Source organism: Asterias amurensis, chromosome 19 (genome assembly GCF_032118995.1).
Source record: "Asterias amurensis chromosome 19, ASM3211899v1".
Lineage (NCBI taxonomy): Eukaryota > Metazoa > Echinodermata > Asteroidea > Forcipulatida > Asteriidae > Asterias > Asterias amurensis.
Genome location: NC_092666.1, coordinates 8,614,249 through 8,628,801, shown reverse-complemented (window position 1 = coordinate 8,628,801; position 14,553 = coordinate 8,614,249). Strand labels below are relative to the sequence as shown.

Genomic DNA, 14,553 nt, shown 5'->3' with positions numbered 1-14,553 from the left:
CACCTAATCTTTACACTTTGTCAATGTTTTGCTCATTGATCCATATATAGATGTTCAGTTCATTATAATCGACTGTATTTTGTTATCTTTTTGAAACGTTAGCAAACTTTTTTTTGTATGGGTTAGATATAAAAGTGGCGGTGTACTGTGTCAACTCGCACTAATAGTTGACTAATATTCTTTTGATGTCATGAGAAACAATTTAGTTTAAGACATAATCAAATTTTAATGGTTTTTGACTTAGCCGTACTTTGTACGAAAAAGAAAATATAGCTGTACTAAAATACATGTAGATTGAACTGAAAATAAGGTTCTTTTTGCACAACATAACTTTTTGAAGGAATTTATTCAAAAACCGAGAGTCTTAGTTCCATTATGTACCCCAGTTTTCGAAAGACTTTGGCTCGCCCAATTAGCGACAAAATGCTGGGATTTTGTTGATGTGGTTGTTCATTACAAACAATCATTCATTTTTTAACAACCACTGGACGCTTGTTGTTGTAAGTATAGACATTCAACTTTTGCACCAGTGTTTTATGAATTTCGAAAGATTCCTCAGAAGCAGTTGAACCTCGTCTAAGTTGTTATATAAAACGTTTTACTTTGTAATGACGTTATACAGTGTTGTAACCAGCGGGGGATAGGGGCGCTATATGACCCCCTTGCATCCCTCGCTCAGAACTCTTGCCACTCCCCCTTTTTATTCATCCCCCCTGCCCTCCAAATGAGGCTGAACAAAATTGCACAAACTATAGCTCGATTTATCAACCCCTCTAATATCTTTGTCCAACTTGCCCCATCCCCAATACTAACGCCACTTGTAGTACAATGTTATTGTTGTTGCTTCTGGTTAAATGTTTATGTACTCTTTGGGTCGTTCTAGGTGATGCTATTATTTTAGGAATTTAAATGCAGCTGTTGATTTAGTTTGATCTATAAGGCTGTTCGAACCAAACGTTGTATGGACACAACACGATGTTTGGCTGAGAATCGTAGTTTAATCGTATGTAAATGCTTGTTCAACATTGTAAATTGATTTGTACAATTCTTTCAGCAAATAAACTCAATTTGCCGAGCAATTAAAACTGGCAATATTAAACCCAATCCATTGCCACAGTTACGGTAGCAGCCATTGAAATGGTAAAGCTATACTGGTGATTAAAGTACGGGTGTTGACATAGTGTTGGTTGCAGATTGGACTGAATCACCTTGCTACATTAGTTGTTTATACATGGATGCAATAACTCAATAACTATAATTTCATTGTAAACTGGTGAGCTCCTAGACACCTGTTTAGATAAATAAAACATTACTGACACAAATATTTAATAAAATTTCGTAATTATTTTCGCGTTGTTTATACAACTATGCAACTATATAAGAGTTTACTATTCGTGAGCAATATTCTACTATGTAGAACAACCGAAATATTCTTGGATTGACTTTCCCAAAATGATTGATTTCAAACCAGAATGTTTAAAATTTATGGCATTTTATTTACCTTTACTGACAATAAACATAAATTGACTCAGCGCTTTGACATTGTAATAATGACGCTCCTAATAAGAAGGTAATTAGCATATCAATGAAGTCAGCCCACGATATCTTCAACGTCAAACTGTCAAACTGAAAAATCGATTTGAGCCGCGGCCAACTTTCGTTACGCAAAGGGTTTTTCCTCCGTCCTTTTTTTTTGAAGGATTTTAAACGGATTGATATTGTCCTTGGTTGGTCTTTGCAAGAATCAAGCATCAATGACACACACGAGCCCTCTGACGTTGTAGGGATGCTGATTATCGTCACAACTGGTGAATATTTAAAGTCACCTGGAAGTGGTATTTTTTTTAAATAAAGCTTTTGTCACTAAAATATGTGTTTTTACGAGAGGAATGTGAATAAAAAGTTAACTAAGGTTTAAAAATATTAGTTTTGATTGTATTTACAAATTTACGAGTAGGCCCCGACCCGAGAGGGCGCTGTTCGTGACGTAATTCAAGGCGCGATATTTGAAAAGAAAATTTGTAGTCAGGCCCCCGTACATTACGTCTGGGAACATGGCACATCAAAACAAATTTAGACACGATTTTACACACATACGTACATTGAAACTTGAACATGTTGAACGCCTAGTGGTTTTTACAAAAACTATTGCTGCTATTTTTATTTAACTATGCGACTTTTTAGTGACCAAATGGGTTGTAAGATGTGGGTCTGCCTACGTATTATTATAGAAATACGGCCACGGAGCAGACTGCACGCACGCACTATGGCTGATGTATAATGTGCGGACGGTCACATAGGACCTGCACGCACGGTGAATCGCATGCGGTACCCCAAAAAAATCGTGTCACTTGGCAAAAGCTAAAAACATACCCTCAAAGTCCAACTTACCCAAACTTTTTCACGTTTAGCAAATGCTCCTCTGGGTTCGTCACGTCTTTCAGATACCTTCTTCGATTTCCCACTAGCTGGAAAAATTGTTGGGACGGCGTCGTGGTTAAGAATGGCTCTTCTCGTCATGTCAAATGAGTGGTGTATCCCGGATTCGAAGCACGACGGCTCGAAGTGTTCGCCGCATAGCGCTGAAAAAGACGTCGGACCGGACCACTTTGCTCTAGTTAATCTGACTTTCGCAGCCCATAACCGCCTTTACTTGGGATTTGCAGGAAATAGATGAAGACTGACCCCATCTTTAGTTGTTTTGCTGCATCCAGCAGCAATACACCTGGTCGGCATTGCCGGAAAAATGCCAGAAAAAAAAACTTTTTCGCAGCGTACAGACTCACGTCTTAGAATTACATGTACTTTTGCACGTGTGTTTATCTACGCATCAAGGCAAAGTCTTCCTTTTCCTACGTCATAAAAGGGGTAGGCGGAGTCAACCCCCCAAGCACTTAATTAATTTTTGTAACATATAAATCGTGACAAACAATTACTCAAAAAATTGTTTTATTGTTAATAAACATATACTCTTGTATGTTTAAAAGAAAAAAATCCTGTTTCCAGGTGCCTTTAACTTTTATTTTATTTAGAACCATTTGTTTACCTCCTTGATGGGCAAGTTCCATTCAAGCCGTTGCCAAATTATGCTATGCAAGTTTTATTTTTTTATTTTGTTTGATTAATAGGATTTTAAAAGGGAGGGATATACTTATTTATGTCCTTGGTTGGTCTTTGCACGAACCAAGTATTAACGATAAACACGATCATTCTGACGTTGAAAGGCTGATGTTGAGCATCACATCTTGGTAAACATCTCCACTCGAGACTTGCTGTTTGGATGTGTTCTTCGCAAACTGATTCACGACTGACGGTTAAGGTATCGCTACAATGTCGCAGCTTATTTCTCATTTAACTGCAGTTTTACTGACCACTGCCTACTTCATAATTGGTAAGAACTACTATTCATTGTGTTAATATTTTTTTAATTTTCTTTCTTCTAGCTGTCTGATTGCCATGATTTTTGATGTAATTTTAATTCCTTATTTCTAGAAGAAAAAACATAGGCCACGGCCTCGGCTCCGGACTTGGTTTAAGCTGGCTTGGCCCGCGGTTGCTTTGGCAATTATGCATGCTTTGCGCACGCACTAAGTCAGGGCTTCAGACGACATAACGGAGCCTGAAGCCAAATCCAGAGCCGAAACCGTGTTTTTTTTTCAAAGGGCCCTATAGTTTAATTTTTATACATTATGCTGAATTGAACAAGACTGGGCTATAACCGGGACATTCGAACAATTGCAAAAGGTACCTGGAATCAATTAGAACACATACATTTCGTCAAACGTCAAAACTGAACTATCTTCTTGGCTTTGACATGTAGAAACAAGCAAATTGGATTCAAATTGATTTTGATCTCACTCTCATCCATTTTAGCCGACGCATGCGTATGTTATGTCGGTGATGAAGCAAACTCTATCAAGGGTGAACCACCTCTGAAGTTACTGCCTGATCAAAACCCGTGTGAATGCACGGAGTTTCGTCCCGGTGGGGTTAACACAAAGCGACAGGCAAAGCCTCGTGAAGTAACGTTTGGTAATGACGGTCATCCACAAGGCTGGACTCACAAGGACTGCATCAATGGTATGACCAAATGTTTGTTGTTTTCGTTCAAGATTGATGGACGGCAATCGTTTTTTTGTTTGTTTGTAAATAATTGTTTCATTTTTCGGTTAATCTCTCTAATGTAGGCAGCAACGCCATCTTGTCAATAGCAAGATGGCGCCCACAGTGATAATAGTTGTATTTTTTTTTTTTTTTTTCGAGTGAAACTCTGACCCATCGAGCAAGATTGCTGTAGATAAAACGACTCGTACTTTGAGAGCAGTTGACTGTGTACACTAGGCAGTGGACACTATTGGTAATTGTCAAAGACTAGCCTTCACAGTTGGTGTATCTCAACATATGCATAAAATAACCAACCTGTGAAAATTTGAGCTCAATCGGTCATCGAATAGTGAAATTCTAAACTTGAGGTCTCGAAATCAAATTCGTGGAAAATTACTTCTTTCTCGAAAACTATGTCACTTCAGAAGGAGCCATTTCTCACAATGTTTTATACCATCAACCTCTCCCCATTACTCATCACCAAGTGAGGTTTTACGCTAATAATTATTTTGAGTAATTACCAATGTGTCCACTGCCTTTAAAGGTGGAATGTTGTTTTGTGTTAACGTCATGCTATTTACAGGCCAATTAATCAACAACGATACACTTTTGAAAAAAACTGCCGAGGTTTCATTTGAATACAATGTTTTCACTTTTATTGGAAATGCTGTTCATCAAGAACGCCGAATCTGTTCACGTTAAGTGAGGTGTCAGCGGGTACAAACCGCATCTCTGGCTGCAACGTGCACAAACGGACACCAGTCATGAACTAGGAAAATATTAACAACTTGCTATTTCCAGGCAAATTTACAGGCAAATTTATCAACAACGATACACTTAAAAAAACTGTCGAGGTTTCATTTGAATACAATGTTTTCACTTTTATTGGAAATGCTGTTCATCAAGAACGCCGAATCTGTTCACGTTTAGTGAGGTGTCAGCGGGTACAAACCGCATCTCTGGCTGCAACGTGCACAAACGGACACCAGTCATGAACTAGGAAAATATTAACAACTTGTGGGCTATTAATTTTGGTTTTTACCCGTACACCGATGTGTGTTAGCACTGTATACTCAGTACTTTCCCGAGTCCTGTGAAAAAATATCACAGGCATGTTACTCGGGTGGGATTCGAACCCATGGGTATGGGTAAAAACCAAAATTAATATTCTTTATCCCCGATGCAAATTTAACATCTATTATAACTTGTGGGCTGTTACTTATATTATAATATAATAAACGTAACACCAAGGTTCGCCCAAATATGAGCCAAATAAGGCGCTTAATTTATTACCGATTTATAAGCATTGAAACAAGTAAGCTATCAGATATAAGTTAAACGATTTATCTGCCTGTGTTTTACCAAGGTATGACCCTCTCCGTATCCTAGATTTTTTTCATGATTTTTTTGCTAAAAAAACATTATTTTTAATAGTTGTAAGTTTTCCATCTTTCTGTCTTGTTTCGACAACTATTGGGGCTAGTTTAATTATTTAGTATAATTGTTTGTCCTTCATTACCTCTCAAATTTGCTCTCATCGTTATTAAAATAGTGATTAAGGAGCAAATCTACCGAAAAGATATTTGTCTCATTATTATTATTTCTCATTATTATTATTATTAATAATAATAATAATAGCGTTTATGTTTGTTTCTCCCTAGAGACAACACCCAGTCACACCATGCCACCTTGCGACCTCTGGTCCTTAACAAACAACGAAGGACTGAGCATTCCTCCAATTGGAGAATCATTCCAGTCGTACCCTGTTACACTTGAGTTCACACTGCAAAGCTCAACCAATGATGTTGTGCAAGTAATCTCTTACGACCGTAATAACAAAGAGATATGTACTGTTGGTAAGTTAGCATTGTTTTTGTTCTAAAAAACATTGGACGTAAGCCGTGGTCAAAACTGGAAAACATAGAAGTGTAGAATTCAATTAAAACAAACATACCAGAAGGAATTTTCAGTGTAACTGCAAATATAAAAGTTTCCCAAATGGAGGTTCTAGCTGGTTCGACCTTACCTAGGAACATGTATTGTTTTCAACTGTTATATCAAACACGGTTTAGCAATTCATTGTTTTGCCGCAAAATATGATAACATCTTTGTACACCAAAACACGTTCTGAAACTTACTTTAAAAAAAAACAATCCAAAACATTATTTCAAACGATTACAAAATACATGACACTTTTTATGGAAAGGTTTAGACTATTTTTTTCTTTATTCAACTCATTAAATATCCCTTCGGATTTAACAACCCGTGTTGCCAAATAAGAGTAACAAACTAAGTCACTCAGAATACTAAATTCTCATTCTAGTATCAATGCCGTGAACTCTTGTTTATCAGCAGAAAATAATAGCTACAAATTCCAAACTTGGCAGAAATGAGCAGGATTCCGTTCACAAATTGTGTTTATTTTAGCAAGCATGTACTTTTACTTGTTTAGCTACACTTTTTTATCCATGAAATATGGCCCTGGATTAGAACCCACAACCCAAGTACTTTGCCACCACACTCCAATTATTGTGTTGTCTTCATTATTGTAGATCTGGACGCAACCATACAAGACTTTCAAGATGCTTTTGATGGCTCCACACACTACTTGATTACTATCAATAAATACAAACTGGAATTCGTTAGAATGAGAGATACCGAGTCCCTAACTGGGTGTGCAACTGGTAACATTATCGACAACATTTCTATTTGGTCCGAGTCAGCTTTGACTGTGGCATTCTATGGGACCTGCCCTAAAGCTGAGATTTACTAATGATGAAGATTTCTTTGGCATTGTCTCTTATTTGCCATAGAGGGCGGGATTACAATTCTAGTGTAAAAAGATCTCTTGCCAAAAGACAGTATTGCAAAATTACACAGCAATGTCCGGTGCTCAATATTGATTCTCTTGGTATCTATTTATTTGGCTTCACCGACACAGTATGTGGAGAAATAACACCATGTCGTTGTGGTCACATGTATAGATTCAAAGAAAATAAATGTAACAACGGAAATTCGCAGTGTACAATAGATCGCCTTCAAATTATTTACTTAGTGAAGTTGTACTTGTTTATTGTATTATTTAACAAATTTCTTATATATTTTAAATCATTGTTGTTTTGTAATAGCTGTGGCAGAGTCAAAGTTTAAGCACAGCATTCTCTGCAGTTTTCACAGCACATAAGTATGGGGTTTCTGGTTGAGCCAAAGGTTAAGTACATCAATTTAAGTTGTTTCCTTTCCAGTCGTTACTTATTTGCAATAAGTTTTACTTGGCAATCAGATCACATTTTTTACAAAAGGTAAATGTTTTGCGTATTTTGAAGTAAATGTTGGAAAACGTTTGAAAAATACTTGATGTGTTATATGTCACTTAGCACTCGTGGTTCATATGCTTTTAATGTTATGATAAATCAATAGTTAAATGAACACGTTGCCTTGGATCGGACGAGTTGGTCTATAAAAAGCGTTTTGTAACCGTTTGTTATAACACCAAAACAAAATGTTACTTTGTCTCCATTGTACCAATTTTAAACTTTCTAACGATTGACTGAAAACAGAGTTGTGGCTTTTTTGTACTGCATAACTTTGCGAATGATTTATTTTTTTTTTTTCAAGAAAACGACGGTCCTAATTATGACTCCCGTTACAGAAACACTTTGGCTCATTTTGTTGGCAACGAAATTCTGACAAGATTTTGTTTATTTGTTATATTTATTAAAAACAGGTTATTCCTTTCTTAATAACATCTGGACGCACAGGTGTTGTTAGTACAAATGTTCAACTACGCACCAGTGTGTTATACATTTCAGGGGATTCCTTTGTATGTTGAAAATAATCAAGTATTATGGTACACTACGAACCCTTAACCGAACGTTACAGAATTGGTAAGAAACAAAGTTCGTGAAGATCACAGATTTACAAAAAAATTACACGGTCTAATGATGATGGTATTATAGTAGAAAACATCCCTTGAAATATTTCTGTCTGAAATTTCAAATTTGATGAGAAACAAATAATCTAATTTCGCGTTTGGAGTTTATCGCCCAGTGAGCGTCGTATTCATTTTTGTTTTGGCATCGATGCAATGCAAAATGTCTAATCGGTTTTTCACTATTTTCTCGTGACCCAGATGGCCGATCGATCTCAAACTTCTACAGGTTTTTCAGTTTATGTATATGGTGGATAAGATGAAGTGCTTACGCTGCCAGCAAACTTTTTGATAGCAAACCAATTCCGTAATGTTTTGGTATTACGCTCCTTTGCCACGATGTTATAAAGGGTTCGTAACCAGCGGGGGTGGTGCGCCATATAAACCTTGCATATCTCGCTCAGAACTCTTGCCACTCCCCTTTAGATTCCCCACCCTTGAGACTGAACAATTTTCACAAGTTTATGGTTTGATAAATCAACCCCTCTAATGGTGTATGTGTCCCACTTGCCCCATCCCCATTGGAATAGTATAAGGCATGCACTTGTTATATAATTTGATTGTTTTTTTTCTGGTTAAATGTTTTTTGGGTCGTTCCAGATTGCGGTTATAGGAATTTAACATTGCATCGTAAATGAGGCTGTTGATTTGGTTTTAAATTTCTGTTAAAAAAAAACAATTTTCGTAGGCACAGCATTATGTTGTTTTGGTGAACCCGCTGAGAGTTGTAGTTTAATCGTTTTATGTAGTTGCTTTTACAAGTTTGGCATGATCCTAAACACAATTAATTTTGATATCTGGACAAACAACGATCGTGTACTAAAACAGTCTCAAACAAAGCATTTTGGTCGAACAGTTGACATTTGACGACTTGTTCAAAAGTCTAACAAAATGACATAATCGCAAGACACAGTCATTGAACAAAGTTTTAGACAAAGCAATTTGTGAAACATTTAAAATATAAAACTATATTTAAAAGTCATTTTATGAAAATCCTTGTAAATTGTGTAATACAAGTTTGTAAACTTAAATTTATAAATATTTCAGTATGAATCTTGCGCAAATTATTTTGAAACGTTGTCATTATTTCATAATGGATTTCGAAGAAATTATTTCACCACGAACTAAAATTTATCGTGTTTACAGTTTTAGTCAAAAGAAATTGTACATTATTTTCTATTCGACAATCAACATTACATAACATTGACTATAATACATAAGTATCACTTGGACATCGTCATAATGGAAGTCAAATGTATAAGAAGGTAATATAAAACTTAAAGAAGTCAGCCCACGAAATAATCAACGTGAAACTCAGCCCTCGCCCACTTTCGTAATACGTAGTTTCTTTTCAGTATTTTTTTAATAGGATTTCAAAACAAAGGGATACTAATTTGTCCTTGGTTTGTCTTTTCACGAACCAAATAATTAACGATAAACACGAGCCTTCTGACGTTGAAAGGCTGCAGTACCACAACTAGTGGTAATTAAACTGTTCTTCTATTTTACAAAGAAGGTTTTTTTGGGGGGGGCCTCAATAGAATAGAAAAATCGATGTCAGCCGTGGACCACCATCGTTACGCAAAGGGTTTTTAATGTTTTTTTTAAATAGGATTTTAAAACGGAAGGATACTTTTTTATGACCTTCGTTGGTCCTTATACACGAACGGAGTATTACGATAAACACGATCATTTAGACGTTGATGACTGCTGTTGAGCACCACAACTTGGTAAACATCTCCACTCACGAGACTTGCTGTTTTGAGTTGTTCTTATCAAACTGATTCACGACTGACGGTTTTGAAAGTATCGCTACTACAATGTCGCAGCTTATTTCTCCCTTAACTGCAGCTTTACTGGCCACTGCCTACTTCATTATTGGTAAGAACTGCTAACTTCATTATGATATAATTTTTTGAAATTTTCATTCTTTTATCTGTCTGATTGCCATCTTTTGGGTAATATTGTCTGCTTATTTATGAAAAACACATATGCCCTTTACGAAACCATTGCTTCGGCTCAGGATTTGGTTTAAGCTAGCTTGGCCCGCGGTTGTTTTGGCGATTGCGTGTGCTTTGCGCACGCACTGAGAGTCAGGGCTTCAGACGAGACAGCGAAGCCTGAAGCCAAATCCAGAGCCAAAGCCGTGGTTTCGTAAAGGGCCCTAGTTTCATTTGTGCATTATGCTAAATAGACCCTTTATCATGCTGCATCCATCTTGGTCATGTGCCTCGTATCGAATAACAATAATGAATGCCATCAATCATTTTGCAAACAGGAACCAGACTCTTTCAAGCCTTGACTTCTTCAAGCCTTGGTTAATAGATAACGTTGATATCAATGGGAGAAAATCAAGATGGCTACAGGCCCACTGGATGATAAATGTCTATTGAACCGGGATATTCGAACAATAAAAGAGACTTAAAATGAACTCATAGACATTACGTCAAACTGAGTTATCCTCTTGGCTTTGGCTTAGAGTATCTAAGAAACGAACAAATTGAAATCACAGATCTCACTCTCATCCTTTTTAGCCGACGCATGCGTATGTTATGTCGGTGATGAAGCAAACTCTATCAAGGGTGAACCACCTCTGAAGTTACTACCTGATCAAAACCCGTGTGAATGTACGGAGTTTCGTCCCGGTGGGGTTAACACAAAGCGACAGGCAAAGCCTCGTGAAGTAACGTTTGGTAATGACGGTCATCCACAAGGCTGGACTGACAAGGACTGCATCAAAGGTATGACCACATGTTTGTTGTTCTCTTTGCAAAACGTTTGCTGGCAGTGTACATTGAGTAAAAAGTGTTAAAACATGGGCGTGACACGCGAGCTTGCACCTGTGCTTATAAAACAGTTTCTTCATTCCTATTGGTCGAGAGCAACGGCCGGGACAGTAGTTGTGCCACATCACGCGATACGCGCGACGAGCACAGCATTCCCTTATAAATGAGTTGTTTACCCGAGGGCCTTACCATTTCATAGCTGGAGGGGTGTTGTGTTGAAAGAAACTATTGGAAAATTATAATGTTTGAATTTATTTTACTTTTTGACCAACAAGTGTTGATGTTTTTTGACCGAAAATGTATTTATGAATGGGAATTAAAGTTTGTTGAATTAGTTTTCAACTAGCGGTTTAAACCCGCCGAGGCCTGACTCTTGATAATTAATATTTTTGTATTTCTTTCCGTCCGCCTTTCGGTCGTTTTTACTTATTGATTCGTTAGACTTTCTCTTACCCCTCAAAATGCCAGATTGATAATGTTTTGTCTTTGAAATTGTTTAATTTTATATATTTGTGTTTCTTCCTGACTAGAGACAACACCAAGTCACACCACGTCACCTTGCGGCCCCTGGTCTTTCACAACGAACGAAGAGCTGAACATTCCTATATATACATTCCCTGTTATACTTGAGTTCACACTGCACAGCTCAACAGATGATCTGGTTCGGATAATTCCTTACAGCAATTCCATCCGTATTTGTACTGTTGGTAAGTTAGCATTGTTTTGATTCTTAAAACATTGAGTGTAAATAGTAAGGCAATGTGCTTAAAGGCAGTGGACACTATTGGTAATAGCGTCAAAACCTACTTGGTTACGAGTAATGGGGAGAGGTTGATAGTATAAAACATTGTGAGAAACGGTTCCCTCTGAAGTGATGTAGTTTTGTAGAAAGAAGTAATTTCCCACGAATTTGATTTTGAAACCTCAGATTTAGAATTTCAGGTCTCGAAATCAAGCATCTGAAAGCACACAACTTCGTGTGACAAGGGTGTTCTTTCTTCCATTATTATCTCGCAACTTCGACGACCAATTGAGCTCAATTTTTCACAGGTTCATTATTTTATGCATATGTTGAGATACACCAAGCGAGAAGACTGGTCTTTGACAATTACCAATAGTGGCCACCGCCTTTAAGCGAAAATATATTATTAAAATATAACTGTTTCCAACCTAGAATTTTTTGTTTCAATTATAGCAAACACTTAAAGCCATTGGACACTTTCGTTAAACAGTATTGTCCAAGTCCCACACATCGTGTATCACAACTTGTAATAACATAAAAACAACAAACCTGTGAAAATTTAGGCTCAATCGGTCATCGGGGCGGAAGAAAATAAAGGGAAAACCCACTCTTGTTTCCGCGCATTTCGCCGTGTCATGACATGTTTTTAAAATAAATCCGTAATTCTCGCTATCGAGAATTGATATTGTTTTAATGTTTTCTCAAAAAGTAAAGGATTTCATGGAATAATATTTCAAGAGAAGTCTTTCATTATACCTTCTGTAAACCCTTAAAATTATTCGTAAATCGGTGAACTTTTTTTTGTCTGTACCGAAAATGTATAATGGCTTTAAGCAATTCATTGTTTAGCCGTAAATTTTGGTAAAGTATTTGTAAAAAAAAAAACACGTTCTGAGAGAACGGTTATAAAACACATGACATTTGGACATTGTAGACGTGTTATTGAGGTTTTTAAACATGTACTGCCAAGTGTGTGGTGTACCAATCAATTCAACCATAACTGAACCATCAACGCCTCTTTTTAAGTTGCAAGTGTCGTCACATGGGCCCAAATCGTCGAGTTGCTTATTATTGGCAGCAAATACTTGCTTACATTTTCCTGCTTAGCAGGAATGAGCAGGATACCTGTCAAAACTATTACATGTAAACTCATGAACAGTATCCTAATTGTTGTTGCAACATTTTTATAATTTTTTTTTCTTTTCTTTTTTCTTTTAAGTGGAGCTTTAAGACTCCGTTTATTCGTCACCAGTGAAAACAAAGTACAAACAACTTCAATGGAACATTAACACATACTGTTAGAACAATACATTAAGGATAAAAGAGGCTAGTTAAAAGACAATGAACAAAGGTGATATTACATATCAAACAACAAGAACATCAAAACATGATAAAATGCAAGAAAAACGTTAAACTTAAAACGAACGTAAAGGACACTACTGTGAAGATGAAATTATTTTTACTAATAGCTACCTTTGCAGCTCTATGACAATGGGCCCCGAATGAGGTCCTGCAACGCAAGTACTATCCAACCAGACCCTGATTTTATCTTTCTTTGTTTATTTTAGATCTGGACGCCGGATCTCACCAAATGGGCATAAGGGGAAGCAACGCTACCATACAGAACTTTCAAGATACTTTTGATGGCTCCACACACTACTTAGTTACAATCAATCAAGACAAAATGGAATTCGGTAGACTGGGAGAAACCAAGTCCCTTGAGTGTCACACAAATAAGGACGAATATATTGACGAAATTACCATTAGGTCCGAGTCGGATATGACTGTAGCGTTCTATGGGACCTGCCCTGACACTGGGTTTTAGGACTTATAGTGTCCCAGCGTTCTAGTTGATCACATTTTTTTAGCATCCCAGTTCACTTTGGATTTTGCAAATGTTTTGCGGAAATTTAATAATTTGGATTCTATCGATTGCATTACAATCTGATTTAAAAATAATACCTTGTCAACAAACACCGTTGCAACGTGACGTCATCACGTACCGGGTCACTGCAAAAACTCCAGTGTTAAATTGATTCCTTTCGTAGCCGGAAATACGCCAACAAAGTTTACCAAATACTTGGGATAACTGATACCGTGTGGATATGGTCACATGATGATACCATAATAAATTTAACACAATAATTTGTACAGTGTTTTATTTAATTAAATTTATTTATTTACTGAATTAAAAAAAGTATTTTTTAATTATAATTATTTTTACGATAGTTCTTATAATTATTAGTGCGTCTGCAAATTTAAGCTTCGCATTCTCAAGATGGACTTTGCAGTCTTTTCACAGCAATTGAAGATGAGTGTGTCTCGTCCTGCCAAGGTTAGGTACAATCCTTCAAGTAATTTCATTTCCCGTAGCTATCGATCGGCAACTAGTTTTATTTGGCAATCAGCACAAATGTTACACAACACCACAGTTTTTCCTGTTTCTCCATATATTTGTTTACGACTTTGCCTTCATAATTGCAGCTATAAAATAGCTTAATAAGAACAGCTAAGCTTTCTTAAAATGGACTTCAAACAGTTTAATGTACAGCATAATTTTGCGAAGGAAGTTTTTATGAATTTCGGAGGATTCCTCGAACCTCATCATGTTAAATCTCATCTAGTAATATTTTGATAATATTATAAATCATGAGATGTAACTTTACTTTGTGATGATGTTATACAATGCTGTCACGAGCGGAAGCAGAGACGTCATATGAACCTTTGAATCATATGTGTCAGAACCCTCCCCCCCCCCCCCCCCCCGCTGAGAACCAGCCCCCCTGCCCTCTAAATGATACTGAAATATTGCACAATTTAATGGTTCTTACATATCAACCCTTCTATATTATGTCTTTGTCCCACTTGCCCACTCCACGTTGGAAAGTATAGAAGCCACTTGTTAGATAACTTGACTAATTTGCTTCAGGTTAATTGTATATAATAATATTCATTTTGGAGCGTTTTAGATAGGTGTTGCTGTTACTAGG

General features: G+C 36.8%; 3 protein-coding genes across 4 annotated transcripts in view; 2 read left to right on the top strand and 1 right to left on the bottom strand.

Moving 5' to 3' along the window:
• Nucleotides 1–14,553, bottom strand: part of LOC139951526 (uncharacterized) — a 106,716-nt gene that overhangs the window by 38,772 nt on the left and 53,391 nt on the right. The window lies entirely within an intron of this gene.
• Nucleotides 3,331–8,973, top strand: LOC139951637 (uncharacterized). Its single transcript, XM_071950606.1, has 4 exons — nucleotides 3,331–3,391; nucleotides 3,874–4,080; nucleotides 5,766–5,960; nucleotides 6,657–8,973. The coding sequence occupies exons 1-4, from the start codon at nucleotides 3,331–3,333 to the stop codon at nucleotides 6,875–6,877; spliced, it is 684 nt and encodes a 227-aa protein (XP_071806707.1). The 3' UTR covers nucleotides 6,878–8,973.
• On the top strand, nucleotides 9,856–13,388 carry LOC139951563 (uncharacterized). Its single transcript, XM_071950507.1, has 4 exons — nucleotides 9,856–9,916; nucleotides 10,570–10,776; nucleotides 11,352–11,528; nucleotides 13,132–13,388. Exons 1-4 carry the CDS (start codon nucleotides 9,856–9,858, stop codon nucleotides 13,386–13,388), a joined length of 702 nt encoding a protein of 233 aa, XP_071806608.1.

Coding starts and splice junctions, on each gene's coding strand:
- LOC139951637 (XM_071950606.1), top strand. CDS start 3,331: ATGTCGCAGCTTATTTCTCATTTAACTGCAGTTTTACTGACCACTGCC. Junction 3,392..3,873: donor CACTGCCTACTTCATAATTG/GTAAGAACTACT, acceptor CATCCATTTTAG/CCGACGCATGCGTATGTTAT. Junction 5,961..6,656: donor CAAAGAGATATGTACTGTTG/GTAAGTTAGCAT, acceptor TCATTATTGTAG/ATCTGGACGCAACCATACAA.
- LOC139951563 (XM_071950507.1), top strand. CDS start 9,856: ATGTCGCAGCTTATTTCTCCCTTAACTGCAGCTTTACTGGCCACTGCC. Junction 10,777..11,351: donor TGACAAGGACTGCATCAAAG/GTATGACCACAT, acceptor CTTCCTGACTAG/AGACAACACCAAGTCACACC. Junction 11,529..13,131: donor CATCCGTATTTGTACTGTTG/GTAAGTTAGCAT, acceptor TGTTTATTTTAG/ATCTGGACGCCGGATCTCAC.